The 20,792-nt window shown below is 50.1% G+C and overlaps 1 protein-coding gene across 2 annotated transcripts; it reads right to left on the reverse strand.

The window, feature by feature from the left end:
* Positions 1-53: 53 nt before the first annotated feature.
* LOC124469344 (prickle-like protein 1) lies at positions 54-18,779 on the reverse strand. 2 transcript variants are annotated; one of them, XM_047022572.1, is made up of 8 exons: positions 18,532-18,779; positions 7,067-7,252; positions 5,001-5,114; positions 4,446-4,583; positions 3,529-3,732; positions 3,094-3,280; positions 1,815-2,801; positions 54-1,593 (listed from the first exon to the last, which is right to left on the reverse strand). In XM_047022572.1, exons 2-8 carry the CDS (start codon positions 7,238-7,240, stop codon positions 764-766), a joined length of 2,634 nt encoding a protein of 877 aa, XP_046878528.1. In that variant the 5' UTR covers positions 7,241-7,252; positions 18,532-18,779; the 3' UTR covers positions 54-763. The 2 variants fall into 2 exon arrangements, with proteins under 2 accessions (XP_046878528.1, XP_046878527.1); XM_047022571.1 differs by lacking the exon at positions 18,532-18,779 and adding an exon at positions 9,436-9,831.
* Between the last annotated feature and the right edge of the window lie 2,013 nt (positions 18,780-20,792).

A 20,792-nucleotide genomic window follows, 5' to 3' on the forward strand; every position in this document is an offset into this window, starting at 1 on the left:
AAAGGTATTACATTTGACTTTGACTACAGGAACCCTGAGAATGTACCACAGCCTTAAAGATGTGGAGAGTGTTTATTAAAACATAGCATGTTTGTATTACAGGGAAGAACAAAGTGTTGTCCAAGACTGAACTGATGTGTTCTGTCCATGTCAGTCGTCATGGTTGCGTACTGTAGTACCCCAGGGTAGATGTTGGGCTAACAGGAAGTTGTGGCACTTTGATTTGAAGCAGATTGCTGCAGTGGCACCATTTGGTTTGGTATAAACTTTCTGTAAGTTGCAAAGTGTGTGGAAGTAAATGGTCACATTAGGTATGCCCAAACACAAATCAGAAACATAAGACTCATCTTAAACCAAAGTATATAAAAAAAATATCAGTTACAATCTCAACTTAATATTTACATTATTAATATGTGCTATTAAATAATTATTTTGGTTACTCTCAAGTTACTATCTTTCCTTATCAGAGATGTATTGCCATGTAATGCACACAATGGTATTGCTGGAAAACTTTAAATAGTTTATGCAATTTTGGATATAAAACATGCTTTTGTTGTCAAAATGTTTGAACTACTAGAATAATTAGAGACAATAAATGTTGAATTGAATAGTGTCCAACACTCAGGAGTGTCCAATATTTGTTGGTCCATGACAGAGTAAAATGCTTGCCTAAAGGAACAGATCATAACCTATTCAGTCATTAGTGCTAGAAGGAAGCAGGAGGAATTGCAGACAGTTCCGTAGTTCCAGAGTGTCGTCTCCATTATGAGATGATGCAGTTCTTTCCCCTCTGGCTCCTCCGCTTGGAGCTAGTCCTGGAGCCTAGGGCCATGACCCTGGTGGGCTGGTCCTCTGCCTGGTATTGGTAGCGTCCGGACGGGCGTGGCTGAGGGATGGGCTGGCCCAGGAAGTAACCTTCCTCCTCGGAGTCTGAGGAAGAGGACGAACAGGTGGAGCACCAGTCCTCCTCCTCGCCATCGAAACGGGAGCGCTGGATGGAGGTCTGGAGGGAGTAGTCAGAGGTGGCGTGGGGGTAGGACAGCGTGGGGGGTGGGCGGGGGGGTTGGCCGGGGCAGTGCAGGGACTGAGCGCGCTGCCTGGGCATCAGGTCCAGAGCGCTGTGGGAGCGCGTCTTGCGGCTGCGATGGTGTCCGTGATGCTGCCGGGCGCGCTCGGGGCTGGGACCAGGGCCCTGCTCCTCTAGGTGGTAGACACGCCTCCTCGCCCTCTCGCTCATGGGCGGCTGGCGCACCTGGACGTCGCCGTAGCGACCGTTATCTACCGTGTCCGCGGTGAACTTGACCATCTGAGGGGGGCGGGCCTGGGCCTGGGGGGCGTTCCGTCTCATCACAGGAACACTGAGGATAGAGACTTCCTGAGCCCCTCTTCGCACCTGCTCCTCTCCCTGGGCCTCTCCCTGGCGCAGGTACAGGTCGGAGGTCAGGCTCCTGAGGGAGGCGTCGCCGTGATGGCGCAGGGAGGAGTTGAGGGTTCCCATGACGCTCATCTCGTCGCAGTCGTCGGAAGGAGCCGGGGCCTCCTGCAGGGAGAGGAGGAGCTGCTGCTCCTTGATGACCCCTTCCACTGACGCTCCTGAGAGGGAGGGAGGGAGGCAGGGAGGGAGGGAGGGAGGGAGGTGGTTAATGATCGGCCAGTGTAACGCTGTCCTCGTTATCTTATGTCTTAACCATGACATCAGCCAAGATAAAACTAAGGAGAACGAGTTGTGAACAAATTGGACAAAAACACAACTGCAGTAGTTCTGTCCATGTCTATGACTTAGCTAAGTTGAGCTGTGTGTGCTTCAGTCTTACCAGTGATGTTGGAGAGTGCCAGAGAGTCCATAGAGTCCCCGACACTCTGCTCCACCTTTCCTAGCTCATCTGTGAGACACTCCAGAGAGTCCTGGTACCACTCCCTGTGCTCCAGCCAGAACCCAGGCTTAGCAGCAGAACCTCCTTCCCGCTCCTGGTCCACTTCCTGGATCCTCCTGGCGCTGGCCGGGCCGGGATGACTTCCATAGGCCGAGTCCCCAAGCCCGTCCTGAGACTGGGCCCAGAACATCTCTGGCAGGTTCTTCCCAACCAGCCCCTGCCCCAGGCCGTGGCTCTGGGCGTGAGTGGGGGTGTTGGGGTTGGAGGTTGCGGTGAAGGTGCCCTTAGGCTTCAGCCAGGGCTCCAGAGCGGAGGGTCGGCTGGTGGAGGCAGAGCTGGACCTGGCTCTGGGGTTGGCTCCCAGGCTGGGCTTGGGCTCGCTGGGCTGCTGGATGAGCCCACGGTCACCAAACTTCAGCAGCAGCTGGGTCAGGTAGTCCTCATGCTCCGCCCATTTGTCTGGCTCCTCCCCCGCCTCCTCCTGCTCCTCCCCCTCCCTCCAGAAATGCTCCTCCGGCAGTTCCAGATGGCCCAGCCTCCTGCCCACAATGTCCATCTCTCCGTCTCCGTCGGCCTCCCTGCCCGGGCCTGCGCCCACGCTGCGGGGGGTCTGGTAGTGCGACTCGGACGCACTGGGGGGCTGGTTCAACAGCTGTGACTGGCGCCAGTGGTCCGCCGGACGGCTGCTCTTGCCCACTCGCACGCTGCGGCGGGACTCGCGGGAGCGGGCGGACTGGAAGGCGGAGTCGGAGGAGTCCGACAGGTGGGAGTCCGGACCCAGGCTGCAGGCCTTGGAGCAGTAGATGCGGCCCTGCTTGGGCAGGAAGGGGCAGCCCAGCAGGGAGCTCTTACACTGGGCACAGCTGAAGCACTGGTCTGTGGCGTGCCAGTGCACGCCCTCGTAGGTCATCTGGGCGTGGTCAACGCCTGGGGGGAAGGGGGGGGAGGGAGGAGGAGAGAGGATAGGAGGTGGTTAATAATCGGCCAGTGTAACCTCTGTCTGAATCCACGGGGTGTGGGCGTGTTTTATCTGGTTCAAGTGAACCAGGAGAGTCATCGTTATCTTACGTCTTAACCATGACATCAGCCAAGATAAAACTTAGGAGAACGAACACTGAATCATGTCCGAAAGAATTCCTGCAGTGTCAGTCTTCGTACGGTCAATGATGTATTGACCCAGATGCAACCGGGATACAGCTCAGACTTAACCGTGACTCACCAATATTCTGTCCGCACGCCTCGCAGTACTCGGAGTAAAGCGACTCGAAGCAGCCACAGCAGAACGGTCGGCCATCTTTCATGATGTAGCGCTGGCCTCCCAGCACAGTCTTGCATTCCACACATGCAAAATGCTGCATGTGCCAGTGGCGACCCTCTGCCTCAGTACACTCATCTGCAAAGATGATCTGAGAGGACACACACACACACACACGTCAGCTACACAGCACAGACAGTGATGAGAGAGAGGGACAGCAGGGTTTGCAGGTGAAAGCTGATGTTGATGTAGCTCTACCAACTCCTGGATATACCTCTTGACGTGATGTTCCTAGCTATGATAGCAACAGAACCACAACATGACTGATGAAGTCTTAACGGGTCAAAATGTGTTTGTGTGTTGGCTGTGTGGTGTGATCCAAGCTGCGCCAGAAGCTACCTCGTCACAGGCGGAACAGCGAGGTTTCAGCAGCTCGGCGTGGTGGCGTCCACAGTAGACACTCCCCCCCTGGTGGAAGTAGATGAGGTCCACCAGCAGAACCTCACACGTGGAACACGCAAAGCATGCTGGGTGCCAGCAAGGTCCCGGCCCTGCCCTGGACGCAAAGATGGCCATCTCTCCTCCGCTGATGCCCCCGCCACACTGGAAGAAACCGCAGGATGCTAGGTTACCACAGCTGACATACCCCTTCTGGAAGGTTCTCAAACACTGGTCCAATGCAAATTGCGTGAACAAATCATGAATGAATGACATCGTGATCACATGACAGGGGGAGTGCCTGGACGCTTGGTCGCTGATCTTTTTATAACCACGGTAACTCACAGCCAGCAGACACCACACTAGACTGCCGGCTGCTATGACCACAGCACGTTGGCCTTCTAGACAGGGGTGTCGTGTGTCCCCTGGAACTGCGGTGCTTGGAAACCAAAAACCAAAGTGTGTGTGTGTGTGTGGGGGGACCGTTCCACATCTGCTTTCCAGCAGGGTTACCCTGTCTACCTTCGTGGTTGTGTTTCCTTAACGGCACGTCTGGCAGGCACGCCTGCTCACCCGCTCAGCAGGAGCTGTGTCCTCCCAGAGGATGTGGTTTTGGGCCAAGACAGTTAAACAAGCTTTGCCATGGGATGTGTTTTAAACTAGGGTTTAGGGCCAGACTCTGACCATCCCCCTGGCTCTCTGGAGACCAACCAGGGCTGGTGTCCCAGCAGGCAGAGGGCTGCAGGCTGGGCAAGAAGCAGCCTTCCTCCTCTGGGTGGTCTGACTTCCTCGCCCAGAGAGACTCAACCTGCTCCCTCCTCACTCTCTATGAGGTGGGATTAAATGTGTGTGTTGGTGTGTGTGTGTAGTGTACTTACATGTTCACAGCGCGTGTGTTGCAGCGTGCGAGGCAGTATTTTGGGTGTCCCTCTGCCTAGAGCTTCTCTCTTTCTCTGGAGGCTGAACATGTGGAGCTCCCTCTTCTCCTCCTCACTCAACGACTGGCAATACCTCACCTGGACACACATGGAGGGCAGAAACAGAGAGAGAAGAAAACATTAGGACTCATCCCAGCCTCTCCCCCCTGACCGGCTCTGGTGCACAGCAGAGACTGGTTTGAAACAGGCTCCCCTTCCTCTGCAACACAGATGGTACAATCCAACACTAACCAAGCTTCATGTTTATATATAGAGGACAGGAAGAGCACTAACAAGCAACTCTGTTGTTCTCTAAATGATGGTAAACTGTGCTGGCATGCACACACACACACACACACACACACACACAGAGCTCCTCTCAGCCTTGTAAACCCACAGCTATGTCAGGAATCCACTCCCAGGGTCCTGTTTCTGGTTGGTCAGCAAACATCATTGGATACAGTCAGCCAGCTAGTCAGCCAGCTAGTCAGCCAGTCAGTCAGTCTGGTTTCCTACCTCATTGTCATGAGGGGGCAGCTGGTATAGAAGCTGTCTGACCCGGTCCTTCTCTCCTGGGCTGTTGACATATGGAACCTTGTCCTCCGGAAGGCTGGAGAAGTACAGTTGCACCTGGGGAAGGAGGGATAGGGGGATGGAGGAGAGGTAGAGAGATAATACAAGGTTAGAGAGGAGAAACAGAGCTGCACCTGGGGAAAGAGGGATGGGGGGGGGGGGGGTGGAGGAGGGTTAGATGGATAATATAAGGTTTGACAGGCTTTGGGGTTAAACACGTACAGGGACTTTCAGCAAGGCATGGCCTTCACAGAGCATGTGAGGTCAATACACCACAGCTGTATGTCCTGTTGCGGAGGTCTTAGTGAACACATACTGACAGGGAAGATGTTTTTTGACGTGCTTCAGGCTACAGGCTGTGGAGGGAGGGGGGGAGGGGGGGCAGGTATTTGGGTTTGGAGGCCTCCAATTGATGTCAGACTCTATGTTACCCTGGTACTCATTAATACCATGTGTGCTTACGTTTGGTGGGAGAGAGTGAAAGGGGAAAAAACTGACAGATAAAGAGAAAAAGAAAGGGGAGAGAGAGATAGAGAGAGAGAGAGAAAGAGAGAGAGAGAGAGAGAGAGAGAGAGAGAGAGAGAGAGAGAGAGAGAGAGAGAGAGAGAGAGACAGAGAGAGAGAGAGAGAGAGAGAGAGAGAGAGAGAGAGAGAGAGAGAGAGGCTGGTAACGCGCCGCATCGCCTGCAGACAGGAGGCCAATCCTGTTTGCAGATGGAGCTGAACTGTAGAGAAAGGAGCTGGTCTTAATAGTGCTGCAGACACCACACGCACACAACACAGCTCTCACACACAAACACACAACACATACACACACACATACAGAGCAGACTTCACTCCACAGCAGCCCTAGGCTGTGAGTCGCCTGTAACCGTCTGCTGAGTGAGCAAGTCAGGACACCTGACACAATGTCAACATCCAGCTGCCATCAAAGCTGTCCGACTGAAGAAGCGAGATGGAGCTGATGAATAATCAGCAACTGTATTGTGAGAACTCAAACCAACACTGCTGTTCTGCTCTACCAACACTGCTGTTCTGCTCTGCTCTACCAACACTGCTGTTCTGCTCTGCTCTACCAACACTGCTGTTCTGCTCTACCAACACTGCTGTTCTGCTCTGCTCTGCTCTACCAACACTGCTGTTCTGCTCTACCAACACTGCTGTTCTGCTCTGCTCTACCAACACTGCTGTTCTGCTCTACCAACACTGCTGTTCTGCTCTACCAACACTGCTGTTCTGCTCTGCTCTACCAACACTGCTGTTCTGCTCTGCTCTACCAACACTGCTGTTCTGCTCTACCAACAATGCTGTTCTGCTCTGCTCTACCAACACTGCTGTTCTGCTCTGCTCTACCAACACTGCTGTTCTGCTCTGCTCTACCAACACTGCTGTTCTGCTCTACCAACACTGCTGTTCTGCTCTGCTCTACCAATACTGCTGTTCTGCTCTACTCTACCAACACTGCTGTTCTGCTCTGCTCTACCAACACTGCTGTTCTACTCTACCAACACTGCTGGGGTGGGGGTGGAGAGGAGCTGGCCGGGAGGGGCGGAGGTTAGCCAGCATCAGGCAGCGGCATGAATAATGTTCCAGCCATGTTCTCTCACTTAGTCCCTGGGCTGTTTCTCTCCATCCTGTCAGAGGGAAGCAGCTCCACAGGCCCTGACGGAGACTCTCCCCACGGTGCCCCTCCCTGTCGGCTTCCCACGCCCAAGATGAAGATGCTCCCTAGTGTGTTCTCTTGTGACCAATCTTCTGTTAATTGTATCAGGCTATACATCAGCCAAATTGGGTTGGAACGCTGCAGGATGACAGGCTAGGCTTGGATGGTGTGTGTGTGTGTGTGGGAGGGGGGAAGGAGGGAGTGGTGTATGTGTGTGTGTGTGTGTGTGTGTGTGTGGGAGGGGGGAAGGAGGGAGTGGTGTATGTGTGTGTGTGTGTGTGTGTGTGTGTGTGTGTGTGTGTGTGTGTGTGTGTGTGTGTGTGTGTGTGGGCTGTCCAGGTGTCACCTGCTCAGGTCTGAGTCCAGGCGGGACCCAGGCGTACTCCTCCAGGGCGCAGCCTGAGTCGTCGTCGGAGGTGGAGCTCCTCTGGAAGCCCAGCCCCAGCTGCTTCAGGTGTCCCCCGACACGCGGCTCCATGTCCTGGCCTCGCGCCGCCAAGCGCTCCCTCTCCAGGTTCATCACACGGGGGCGCTGGAGAGCACAAGGCGGAGGGGGGAGAGAGATATGTTTTAAGACATGATGCATATTATAGAGTTCTTGTCGTGGTGGAGGAGATGAGAGTAAGAAGAATAGAGGAGTAGAGTAAAGAATGCAGGACGGGAAAGTAGAAGAACCTAATCCCACAGTTAACTTAATCTGTATAGGACAGCATGTACCCTGCTCCACCGTAGCTGCCTGCCAGGAGGTCGTATTGAAGCGGGGTCAAACCCATTTGTTTTTGTGTGTGGTTTGTGTGTGGGTGTGTGTGTGGTTTGTGTGTGGGTGTGTGTGTGTGGTTTGTGTGTGGGTGTGTGTGTGTGGTTTGTGTGTGGGTGTGTGTGTGGTTTGTGTGTGGGTGTGTGTGTGGTTTGTGTGTGGGTGTGTGTGTGGTTTGTGTGTGGGTGTGTGTGTGGTTTGTGTGTGGGTGTGTGTGCGTGTCTGCGACGACGTATGTGTAATGACCACCTACTGTATCACCTAACTAGGCACATGTGCTTCAGTTGGTGTTTTATTGCAGTGAAAGGCCTTGTAAAAGCTGGTGTGCAAGTTACGTAGGGACAGAAAGACAGGACAGTCGGTACACACGCAGAACGACAATTCACTTTTGTCCACGCGCACACTCACACACAAAGACCACACTTTGCCAATCTAAGCGGTTTCAGCGTTGAAATGTGGTGAGTTTTACAGGCTGATAAGAACCAGGCTGTTGCATCAGAAGTAGGGGTTATTGACTGTGAGGTGGCCCAGTGTCACTGTGTGCCCCCCCCCCCACCCCCCCCTCCCCCTCCCCGCCAGCCTGACACTGATAACAGCCCTACTGTCTGGAGGTGGTGGAACAGACACCTGTGTGGAGTTGAGCTCAGCTCCTGTCCTGTGTTAATGAGACAGGAGGAGTCCCCCCCCCCCCCCCCACCCCCACACACACATCCTCCTCCATCACACCTTCAGACACCAGTGAGGGTCTCTCCCAACAGGACTCCAGACACTACTGTGGTGCAGCACACGAGAACCGGTTCTACCAGTTCTAACCATCTTCCTTCAGCTTCATTAGAATTTGTCAAAGAATCAAGTCAAACCCAGTGAACTGGGCTAATGTTAAGGTCTGAACAGTCTGCCCTGACACCCTCCCGCTGTCCTGACCAATCAGGCATGTACATCTACCCTCCAGTCTACATCAGCCATAACCAACCAATCACAGCACATTATGGAAATAGGATTCTACAACTGATAGGATGTGTCAGGCTCACTTAGCATAGAAAAAACTGTTACAACATGGCTGGAAGCCTCTAAAAACTCATTTCACAGCATATGAAAGTGTCTCAACTTCAACCACACCCTTAACGCAGCACACTAGAGCCTTGTTGTTCAGCGACTGATCTGAGAGATGTTATAAAGAGAGAAGTCTGACAAGATGGATGGATAACCACGGCACTTAGAAGATCCAGTGTTCCTCTCACTGATCAGAGTAGCAATGGTACCATCAGCTCAGGTTCTGTCTGGTAAAGACGATCTCTCACTGCAACAGGAGAACTTTTCCAGCCTGATGAGTAGCATTGAAATGATGATTTCCAGTGAGTAACAAGAGTCAACGAATACTTCTTAGAAAACAGCCACCCCCTCCAGAACCCCCTCTCTAGGAGTCTGGAGCCCATATGGGAATATTGGGGGCGCTCATGTTACACCTGGGCACAACGCTGGCAACAACACAATGTCCGTCTTTGTCCAAAACAAAAACACACGTCTGCCTCTAAACCTCAGCCTAGCCGTTACCCTCTCTGCTGGCCCTGCCATCTCTCCCCTGCCTCTATCCATACCTTCCCTTTAAAGCCCAGCCGTGTAGAAGGGGAGGTGGGGGGGGGGGGGGGTAAAAACATTTGAAAAGGCGTTTAAGAAGCTGGGTAAACAAGCTCCAGATGTCATTGTGAGCAGCAGGGTGACTGTGCTTAAGGCCTCTGCACAGAGACGGCCTCTGCACAGAGACGGCTCCAGCACAGCTACAGCCACAGCACAGCCACCGGCAACAGAGCCTCAGCACAGCTGAATTCAGACTTATCAATACTGGGAGGGTCAAGAGGATCAATCCCACTGTAGGCCATCCTTCTAAATACCAGTCTGTTCTAAACTGACTTGCGTGGCATCAAACTAAGATATAAATAAGAATGTAATGGTCTTACCTGTAAAAAGAGCATGCTACTTTCTTGAACTGTTAGTTCTCACAGCCCACAAACAGTTGAGATGAGTGGTTTCACTCCTGGTCCAGTCACACTGCTAGAGCAGCAGCAGCAGCAACAGCAGCAGGTATCTAACATGGGCACAGGACCTGCTCACTGTCCTCAGATCCGTCCAGTCTTAGGCTCCACAGACAAGCCTGCTCCCTGCACAGGCTGATCAGGTGAACCCACAGAGAGAATGTCCCACCAGGCTACGGTCTGTCTGGCTGACCCCCACAGCAAAGACAGGAGATGTTTCTGGTTCCAAGTGTTCTGGCTCCAAGTGGAGAGTGTGTGTTGGAGTGAGAGTGTGTGGGAGTAAATGTGTGTGTGTGTGTGGGGTGGCAGTCAGGCTGAAGTCAGCCCCTCCCTCCTTCTTCTCTCTCTGCCCAGCCCTCCTCCCTCTGCACTTCAAACACACTCTTCAGAATCAACAACGCCCCTCCCCCCTCTCACCACTCAGAATTCCTTCATCCAGATGACAGTCCAGTTTCTCTCTTTCCCCTTCTTTCTCCCTCTCAAAGTTGTTTCTCCCTCCAGACCTCCCATCTGTAATGTTGATGTTACATCACAGTCCGGAACTGGCTAAAGCAAACATCTGGTTTCATCTGTCTCTATCACAAACATCTGTTTCTAGCTCATTCTCTCTCTCTCTCACTCCCTCTCTCCCACTCTCTCTCTCTCTCTCTCTCTCTCTCACTCCCTCCCTCGCTCCCTCAATCCCTCTTGATGACCAGCTGGATCAGTGCCTGGCCTCAAGGACAGTGCTGGTCGTTGTGATGAAAGGAGAGCCAGGCTCGTTGCTGCGCTGGTTTCCCCCTGCAGAGCCTGCATGGAGATGAGCTGCAGCCCTCCACTCAGCAGGGCGGCAGGCCTAAACAAACATGAACAGGAACTGCTGTTTTCACTGGTGTGTTGTTGCAACACCTTAAAGTGTACTTTACAGTTATAAACCCAACCAAACTCCTAATCTTAATGTAACCTGTTCTCTCTATCTATCGTAATAAATCTAGCTTTAGTGTCACGCTAGTGACACTAAAACAGGTGGTAGTAATAACTACTTTTTGAGCCCATACTTCTTTACTGGAGCTTGAGTGAAAAAGTGTAGTCAGCACTTCAACTTTTACCCGAGTCTTTTTAAACATGAGTATCTGTACGTCTACTTGAGTGAAGGATGTGTGGACTTTTTCCATCTCTGGTTCTCACGAGGAGTCCAGTCTCTCTCACCAAGCCCAGGCGTCACACTGCCGTCTGAACGAGGTAGGAGAGAGGACCCCCACCCACACCGACACCCCCATCCCCGAAATTCATCTCCCACTTAATCAGCTCACAATGATGTCGTTGAAGGGTGACACTTCTCTTCAACACTCTACAGTCTGACAAACTGGGAAAAGGGTCGGTTCACCGTAGCTAGAACAGCAGACCTGCTGCGTTCACCCAGTGCACGAATAAACATCTCAGCCTTGACTTTCCACCAACTGACGTGGAGGAACGTTGTTGGGATTTGTCAGTGTTCCTGGTTCATCCATCATGGTGAAGCTTGGGACAAACAGTTTGTATTTAGACCACATGATGGATGCTTCCCTGAGCATTGTCCAGACAGACAAAGACACTCCTCGCCATGACAACGGCCTGATTGCCACTTGGGAGGCTGTAGAAAGCAGGCCCAGGTCACATGACACATCATGTTGTCCTAATGACATCAGGAGAAGCAAGGGGGAGGGGTGAGGAGGAAGGGGTGAGATGGAGGGGTGAGGGGGAGGAGGGGGAGAAAGACATTTTGGCAGCTCTCTCAGTCTGAGAACTTAAAGTGAAGCTCTCCAGTTTTCCAGAAGGCTCTCTTGGCAGCGCTTCCCAGAAACCACTTTCAGGTACATCTGAAAATAACATCTTTCCAGCTTCCCTTTCAAGATCCTAATCTGTACCAACATTCTATGGCTCTGGAAATGTCAAGGACGTGGGAAAAGAACTCTTTGCTTTAGCAGGACGACTAAAGAACGAGTGAAATGTCGGTGTTCTGGAGGGTGTCTGTCCCAGCCCCTCTGGAACCTTCTGTTCCAGAACCAGGAAGGAGTGGTTCCCCCTCCCCCCTCTGTGTGTTCCAGGAGGACCAGGAAGTGTTGGGAGAATCACTGAGGGTACATTTCCTCTTCCTTCCTTCGTATTGTGCTGGTGCTTGACCCTCTCCTTGAGAGGGGTGGGGGGGGTGGGGGGTGGCTCTCTGACAGCCAGTGAACCTGTGTGAAGGCCTGAATGGACGGAGCCCTGGCTGTATTCACATGTCCACCTCTGACCAGTCTACATGAATAATGAGCGGTTTATACAGTGACCTTTGACATTAACAAATGGACAAACACACACACATATATATATATATATACACGCAAACACCTACACAATCATACCCCTCCTCTTTTCTCATTTTCTCCAACCCAAGCGCGGTATTGTATTCAGATTGACCTTTAATTCACCACCAAGGGAAAACCCTGACAGCTAAACTGAGCCCCTGATGTAAACTTTACAAACATACTGCTTGATCATGATGTCCTATTCACATCTAAACATTGGAACAGGGTTAGTTGTGTCCTGGCTGGTGCTTACGTTGTTCCTGTTCTTCGAGTGTTTGTGTTTATTTGGGATGAATTGGTGTGCTAATGATGTCAGACTGTTGTGCCAGCATGACAGGAGTAACACCAGACAACACAGATTGTTTGATAAGGCACGCTGGTTCTCCAGATTTACATATCACTAGCACGTCTGACAGATACCAGAATATCAACCCACTACACAGAACCAGGCCAGACCAAGCCTGGGGTCATCTAATCCTAACTTGCCCCCCACCCATCCCTTGGAAAATAACAGTAGTCTGGTGTTTCCATTGCAATGTAAATGAGCATGTCATTCACTGGCTCTCTATTGTCAAGTGGTCTTCCAGAGGGGCTATTCACGTCTCAATTCACATCCATTATCATCCAATATGTAGGCCATTTACACCCAGACCGAGCAATCCTCTTCAACCCTTCACACCTGCTAACAGATCAGCAGCCCCTGCTAACCAAATGCTACTCCAGAACACAAGGTAGGCTAGGAGACAACAAACCCTTAATAAGAGAACAGGCGCTCTGTTAACAGCATGCTAACTCCGCTAGCAATCCCGTTACAACCAAAGATGCGTGCCAGCATTGTGAAGGCAGGCTGGTTAGGCTCTCTGCTTCTCCTGTCCTGCTCCACACCTTTACCTCTCCGTCTGCAGGTGGGTGCAGGGCAAAGTGCCAGTGCGGTGTTAATATCCTCTGACCCAGAGAGAAGATGACATGTTTGCGTGATATGGGGTGTGCCAGAGTTTAACAACCTAACAGCTAGTTATTAACACACCTTTGCAACAATAGACACAAGCAATAAAAAAAACATTTAAAACACCTTGCTCACTCACTGAGATCTGACACCTCATCCCTGAGACTTGTGTGCACCTGAAACTGAATCCAAATTACCCTTCACTTTCCTCTTTAGACAGAACACGTAGGACCTAGCTGTTAACCACCAACCCACCGCCACAGTTACGCTCCCACACACACACACCAGCATGCTATCCAAGTAACCTGTGAATAACCTGTGTTTTACAGTTCTAGAACCTTTGGACAGTCAGTTCAAAGTGCCATGGTTAGACCTGTGAGGATCAGCAGCTGGCTGACATACAAATCACCTCTTTAATTTGAAAACGTACCCAGTATTTATCTCAGATCAGATATCTATTTCTGACGCACAGATAGATTACGGTGGGGCTACTGCTTGTGGAGCCTGAATCCTGTCTGTGTCGTGATCCATCTCTGGATGAAATCCTGAGGGATTATGATGTGCAGGAGGAGAGATTGGTGGAGGGAAGAGGTGTTATACCATGTCAGAGCACAATGCCACACATCCCCTCACCAGCCGCTTTCAACACACGCCTAGCAGGAGGCAAAGCTGCTCATGAGAGAGACATATGTGCGTCACAACATTTCACGTCCCTGTCACGGACGATCGATGTGGGCGCCTTCAATAATGACGACAGTCATGTGCCACACGTGTGTCTACCCTTATCTGTCTTCTGGTCCATGTTGGCTTCTGGACTCACAGCAGCCTCCCTCGCTAACCTAATTCTCCAGTATAGCGGTGGAAGACAGGGTAAGCAGACCTGTGTGACTGTATGTGTGTGAGGCCATAGACATGAGCAGGGAAGAATCTCTTTGTGTGTCGGGCCATTCTGTGGAGTTTGAGGGCAGGTAATAATAGAGATCATTAGCATGGAGGGAAAGCACGTTCACACGTTCCCACTAGCTCCCACAGGAGATGGGCCACTGCTGTTCACACCATCATAATGACCATTAGACATCAGACACTCACCGCCAGGGAACTAGCAACGACATCAAAGTCCTTGGAGAGAAAGACAGAGAGTGAGAGAAAGAGATGAGAATGAGAGAGAGAGAGAGAGAGAGAGAGAGAGAGAGAGAGAGAGAGAGAGAGAGAGAGAGAGAGAGAGAGAGAGAGAAAGAGAGAGAGAGAGAGAGAGAGAAAGAGATAAGAGGGAGAGAGAGAGAAAGATGGAGAGAGACAGCGTTGCATTGTCACCCTGATGTATAGTGTAATACCTCCCTCTCTCCCCCACCCCTTCCTCCCAGTTCTCTCCCCTTCTCCTTAGAAAGGCCACACAGGCCTGTAATGACAGGCCTCAGGGGGGAGCAGTCAGTCAAGCAGGATAAACATACACACACGCACACACATCCAATACATCACACTCAACACCACACACACAATTACACAAGGCCATGATTTCCCATAATTCGCTACTCCTAACGTGACAAGCAGAATAAACCATGACCAACCTAAATGCTTCTGGCTTCCTGACACAGTATACTGAGATGGTTAGTTTGGCCTAGTTGTTCAGTGAGACCCAACTCAATGCTGAGGAAGAAGAGGAGGAGGAAGAGTGAAACTGTTTAGAGTATATTACAAATCCCTGTCCATATTACATTTAGTCATTTAGCAGACACTGTTATCCAGAGCGACTTACAGTAAGTACAGGGACATTCCCGCCCAGGCAAGTAGGGTGAAGTGCCTTGCCCAGGGACACAATGTCATTTGGCAAAGCCGAACCGGCAACCTTCTGATTAATATCCCGATTCCCTAACCGCTCAGCCATCTGACTCCCTACACTGTATCCATTCACTGTATGTTTTTACCTATGAAGCTTTACATGTGTTGAGAAAGGCTGAGCCGGACGTATAGAGAGACAGAGAAAAGATAAATGGTTGTTTTGCTGGGTTTGTATGTGACACCTCAGTGACAGCAACATTCCACACAGCCTCTCCAGGTGCTGGCATGGTCTGGCCTGAGGTTCGGGGACAAACACACAGAAATGAAGACGACCTCATCCCCTACTACACCACACACACTTACATACTGCGAGCACACTCTCCCCACTGCTGAGTAGAACGCTGACCTGAAGCCAATGGGCTATATAGGAGTCAGGTGGCTGAGCGGTGAGGGAGTCAGGCTAGGGAGTCGGACTGGTAATCAGAAGGTTGCCGGATCGATTACCCGCCGTGCCAAATGACGTTGTGTCCTTGGCTAAGGCACTTCACCCTACTTGCCTCGGGGAGAATGTCCCTGTACTTACTGTAAATCGCTCTGGATTAGAGCGTCTGCTAAATGACTAAATGTAAATGTAAATCTTGCTGGGAGGTGAGCCTCCCGCTGTGTAATGGCCTGGGGGAAGGGGTTCTGAAGGGGGTGGGTTCTGAAGGGGAAGGGGTTCTGAAGGGGGTGGGTTCTGAAGGGGAAGGGGTTCTGAAGGGGGTGGGTTCCGCAGGAGGTGGGGGCTCTCTGAGAGAGCTTTCTCTGTAGGAAAGTGAAACACACATCCATGCAGGAAAAACAAGTCCCCACATGTTGGATTCGACAGTTGACTGGTTTGGGAAGATGAATGAATCCCTCAGTGAAGCAACCTCCTCATTATGTTGCCATTTATAGCAATTAATTACAAGCGTTTAATCATAATCGTTAATATGGTGGTTACAGAACCAACTAACCACTATGGCTGTGTATTAGCTGGCTGGAATTGACAGTTTATCTCTCTCTCTCTCCCCCTCTCTCTCATATATCTCCTGTATAACAGCGGTGTCTACAGGTGTCACAGACTGCACATTGTCTCCGTTCTTCCACTGTCTGAACGTTCCCACCACCTGGAGATCAGATACCATCTATCTAAGTCATCAAAGCTTGGGCATTAGGTTGGCTTGTAAGTCACTGTGTAAGTTGTTCATGTCACCATGAGCTCAGAGAGATCATCCAGTAATTATGTGGTCATGGTAAACTCCACCTGTCTGTGCGTACAGACCCTGAGTCTAGCTATGGTGTTTACCGTTACTCTACAGCCTTTTAATCACATGCTTTTAATGACAATTACTTTGAATGGCTTAATAACTGGTATCAGTATTACTGACAACTTTGCGTGTGTTTGTGTGTGAGTGTGTGTGTGCGCAGAGGTGTGAGGTGGGGAACAGAGAGAAAGGGAGCCACGAGAGAGCAGACTGAAAAGGGATAGTGAGAGAAAACCAATGCCTTCCTTTAATCATCATCAAATGCAGAGCCGTGTGTGGGTAATTAAGGTGGTGCCTAACTGACTTGCACTGTAAGGCATGAATCACAAGTGTCCAAACAGCCCAGATCAGTTACAGCTTCATTCTCTGCTGCAGGCTCCTCACTGCTGCTTTGCAAGTCCTAACACACAACATGAAGAACTGGATCTAGATAACGACCAATGTAGAGAGAGGGAGAGAGATTCTGGAAATGTTCCTTCTTCCTCCTCATACAACGTGAAAACTGCTTCAGGTCAGAGGAGCTTGGTGTGAAAACACAGATGAGGAGTTGGAACAAACTCACCCTTCACTGCCTATCCCTCAAGCACTAGTCATGATTCATAAGTACCTCTATGCACACAAGTATAGAAACACACACAAGCACAAACTTACAATACTGTCCTATACCCTATGGGTTGTTGTCCTCTGCTGGTCACATGTCTCATAACCCCGGTCTTCAAACATTAGCCTGACTGACAAATTTAGTCCAAGTCCCCCATGACAGAGCGTTGGTCAGCTCCACTTGTTCAGAACTTGGCCTCAGTGCAAAGTTGGAGCGTCCAGGCAGGAAAGTGCTGTGGTCAGCAGAGGCCTACAGCCCTGCTTCTCTCTGGGAGGACAGTCGAGGCTCTGTGCACAGTTACTCTGGTTACACCTCAGGCCTGCACGCACAGCCTTGTTGACACACTAATGGATGAGGTGACACAAACACACAGACACTCTCTCTCTCTCTCTCTCTCTCTCTCTCTCTCTCTCATACACATATATATTTCATACTCATGTTTATGCTTCATGTTGGATACATTTATTTAATGTCATAGCTGTTTCAGTTCCAACGTAAACATGGAGAGTAAGTAAATCCATTGGGACAAAAAACGACTGTGCATGCCCGAACACATAGAGGAAGTCTACACAGAGAGAACACAGACTCCGACCCCTACATTAGGGCTTAATTGCATTATTAACAAAAAAAATATGAAAAATTAGGTGTGTGGACTATGGAGTCAGCCAACCATCCAGCCAACCTCTCAGTCAGCTCACCAATAAAAGGTTTTCCAGAAGGGAGTCCAAGAACATCAACATTTTATTTGCTGTTTCCTCAGACACCCAAGTACACACAGAGCTACTGTACGGTGTGGTAGACTACACTGGCTTCCTAAGGTGCTGAAGCTGAAAACATGTTCCCAGGAAGTCTCTATGGCAATTACACAGAACAAACAAAACATACCCAATAAGAAGTAAAGAATGCTTAACTTACACCTAGGTGTATAGCTAATAGCTTATCATCACATGTTGTTACAAAGCATTCCAGTGATGCATTCCAGTCACCTGAGCTAAAGGTAAAGGTAAGTTAGAAAGCCCTCCATGTGGTCTAAATGGCTGAAGTATTAACTGGACTTACTGACCCCTCCTTAGACCCCCTCAGTCAGCAGTAACATGCTTCTGGTGTAGTTTGTCATTCACCGGAGGACTGGACTGCCTTGCAAAACTGTCACATCTGGTATATGACTATGCAATTATACGTTTTGTTCAGTTATTATTTAGAAATGCTTTCACCTTGTATTGTGCATTGTCGTCAACTACCACTAGGTGACACCACCATCATCACTACGGTTTTTAAATAGGGCAACTTTTGCAACTTATGCCTTAAACGACTGGGGAGAATGTACACATATCAAGTCTCAACATACACTTAAAGGGGTATATTCGATCTGTAGTAATAACGTTTTAAGATGCCGGTCGCAGATGTAAATTTGACAACTGCTGAATAGGTAGTTAGCGTCACTACAGGTTAGGTTTCACAGACCGAATGCCTTAATGATGGATGTATCTGGCAAGGAAAAGAGAGAGAGAGAGAGAGAGAGGAGAGAGGGAGAAAGAGAGTGAGCGAGTGAGGAAGAGAGAGAAAGAGAGAGAGAGAGAGAACAAGAAAAAAACTCTGAATGACAGCAACAGCTGAGTCCACACATCTGGAACCCCACATAGTCGCGCGGCGCGTCAAGCACCAGAATGCAACCACTTCTCTGCGCGTGTTTGCGCACAAGTTGAAAATCCATTTCGAATTTTTCGACAAGCTTCATGGTACTCAGTGTTCACCCATTTATTTATTATTTAAGTTTAATGCTGGTCAATTTCTACCGTAAGCAACGATTGAAACCAGAGCCAACCATCCATATGTGACAGTGCACCGCTCGTGAGGACCACACCTCTCGCAAGACAGCAGAAAACTAGACAAACTCCATCAGAGACGAGAAGACAGTTTACATGTGAAGCATGATGTTTAAGTGTGCGTCGACGTTTGATGAAGAGATGATTGAGTTGCCTACGTCTCAAAACTCGTAACACAGTTGACTAAGAAATGCAAAGAATTGCAAAGTGCACCAAACCTGCAATGTGGTAGCTAACACAGACACAAAAAACTGTGATGAGAACAGACACTCACCAGACTCCGATTAGGGATTCGGTCCTGACGGATTATTCCTTTATTCTGGTAGAATAATCACTTTTGTCGTCATAGGCGACAAGCTAAACCGAAAAGTAGAAGTATCTGAAATCCAATACTAGAAAGCAGTCGGCTTTCCTGACATCGTGGAGCGGCGGTGTGGTTTCAGCGCACAGTCCGACAGCTGAGGACGCAGAGTAAACAGCGCTGTTCAGCGTTACAAATTAAAGCACACCGAGGCTCACGAGCGGCCAGATGACATTAGCTTTGCTCTCTGCCTATTGGTTCACACAACGCCCCCCTCTGCCCCCCCCCCCCACACACACACACACACACACGCACACACAGGCAGGTTGAAATTAAGCTACAAGTATTGTTCAACGAGCCTGGTAGCTGAGATGTGGTTCCATTGCACTGTGACTGGTAAATACACAGTTCCTTCCACCAAAATAAAGAACAATGTATTTCTGATCCTCTGCTGAACTTTCTATATGCACTGCACTATATGAATAAAAGAAAAAGAAAACATTTGTGTATTGGAAGACCTCATGGACTAGATTAGATCATTAGAGGCCACTTCTTCAAGTGTCTTATGTTGAGACAACTTGGACATGACAGTAGTGGGACTAGACGTAAAATGCAAGCCTTTGAATCTCACATCATGGGAAGACAATCATTGTGATTGATTGCTTGCCATTTAGACATGTGCCACAGGTATGTAGACGAACTGAGCCACACAGTGCCACACATACTTCTCTGTGTGTGTGTGTGTGTTTCTGAGTGTGTGAATGTGCATGCATGTGTGGGTGTTTGGGCATGCAAGGACATATAGCATCCGTTTCCATTACTGTCTCAGGATGACAAAGAGAGGAGGCGTCAGGTTACTCAATGCTGTCCCACCTGCCTTACTAGTTAGTCAACTAACCAGCTAATCGACCAGTCTGTCAAATAATCAACTGGCAAGTCAGAAAGCTAACCTGTCTCCCAGTCAACCAGCTGAGAGGCCCTGGTGGACTCATATGTCATCCCCCCCTCCGCACCCACCCGCCCCACACACACCCCTAACCCCCCCCCCCCCCCACACACACACACACACACACACACCTCCTCTGTAAAGGCATGATTAGAGGGTTCAAATCTGCAGAAGATTTCCCGTTCCCCTGCCACATGTACATGCCACTTTCCCACTATTCCCAGGTGGACCGGTCATGGTGATCTGGAGTGACAGGGCAGGGCCAGAGTCAAGCTCTCTGGCCGAACACGTCTTCTTATGAGCGGAAAGAAACGGACTGAAGCATGACAAGCCACTTCCTCCTCTCTGGCATTCCAGCCACCGAGGGGGTGATTACTGACTGTGGGGAGTCAACAGTGCTCACCCCCCGCTGACACGCACACACACATACAGATTGTTGGCTTCCCAGTGGTATTCTAGTCTCTGACAGGTGTGTGACAGTGAAGTGAAGTCGCTGGTTAAATGTTAATCCGTTTAAGTGGATTGGTTGTTCAGGCCACCCCCCATGGACACTCTAACCACTCTAAACTAACCTAGCCCAATTAGGCTTACACACACATACACACATGCTTTCCACATCCGGAAACTCTCCCTTGTACCTCCACCAGTCACATAGCAGGCATACCTAAACACTAGCAATGGCTGTTCATGCTAATTGACTCTCAAGCTCTCTGGCCCAATTTGCTGAAATCTCCAGAAGTCTCTAGCTCTCTTCTAGCAGTAATTAAAAGGATGGATGATGGAGGGGAAGGTTTAGGGTTGAAGGGCTAAGGGACAGGAAGAGGGGGATGGGGAAGAGGGCTGAGGAGGAGAGGGAGGGCTGAGGAGGAGAGGGAGGGATGAGGGAAGGTAGAAAGCAGTGGGGGAGGAAGGATTGACTGGTTGTTTAGTGAGTCAATCTGCAAGAGAAACAAACCTCTGAGTGTGTCTGTGTGGCTAGTGTGTGTGTGTGTGTGTGTGTGTCAAGCTCACTTCTCTCAGCGGGGGTCTGAGTAGTTAGGAGGAAGTGTCTGACGGTATGTAGCTTCAGGGTCACACTAAGGAATGTCACACACACACCTAAGGGCTAGGCTTCACACACACACACACACACACACACACACACACACACACACACACACACACACACACACACACACAGACAAAGACTCATTGTTGTAACATAAACAAATCCACAGAGTCACAGTCACAAACTATCATACAAACACAACCCCCACACACACACACACACACACGAGGATGTGGATAA

Source organism: Hypomesus transpacificus, chromosome 7 (assembly GCF_021917145.1).
Source record: "Hypomesus transpacificus isolate Combined female chromosome 7, fHypTra1, whole genome shotgun sequence".
In the NCBI taxonomy this organism is placed as follows: domain Eukaryota; kingdom Metazoa; phylum Chordata; class Actinopteri; order Osmeriformes; family Osmeridae; genus Hypomesus; species Hypomesus transpacificus.

What these genes read in the sequence shown, in the direction of transcription:
- LOC124469344 (XM_047022571.1), bottom strand. An exon ending in GGCGTGCGGACAGAATATTG is followed by an intron (nt 2,802 to 3,093) that starts GTGAGTCACGGT and finishes CCTTCCCCCCAG; the next exon opens with GCGTTGACCACGCCCAGATG. An exon ending in GGCACTCTCCAACATCACTG is followed by an intron (nt 1,594 to 1,814) that starts GTAAGACTGAAG and finishes CCTCCCTCTCAG; the next exon opens with GAGCGTCAGTGGAAGGGGTC.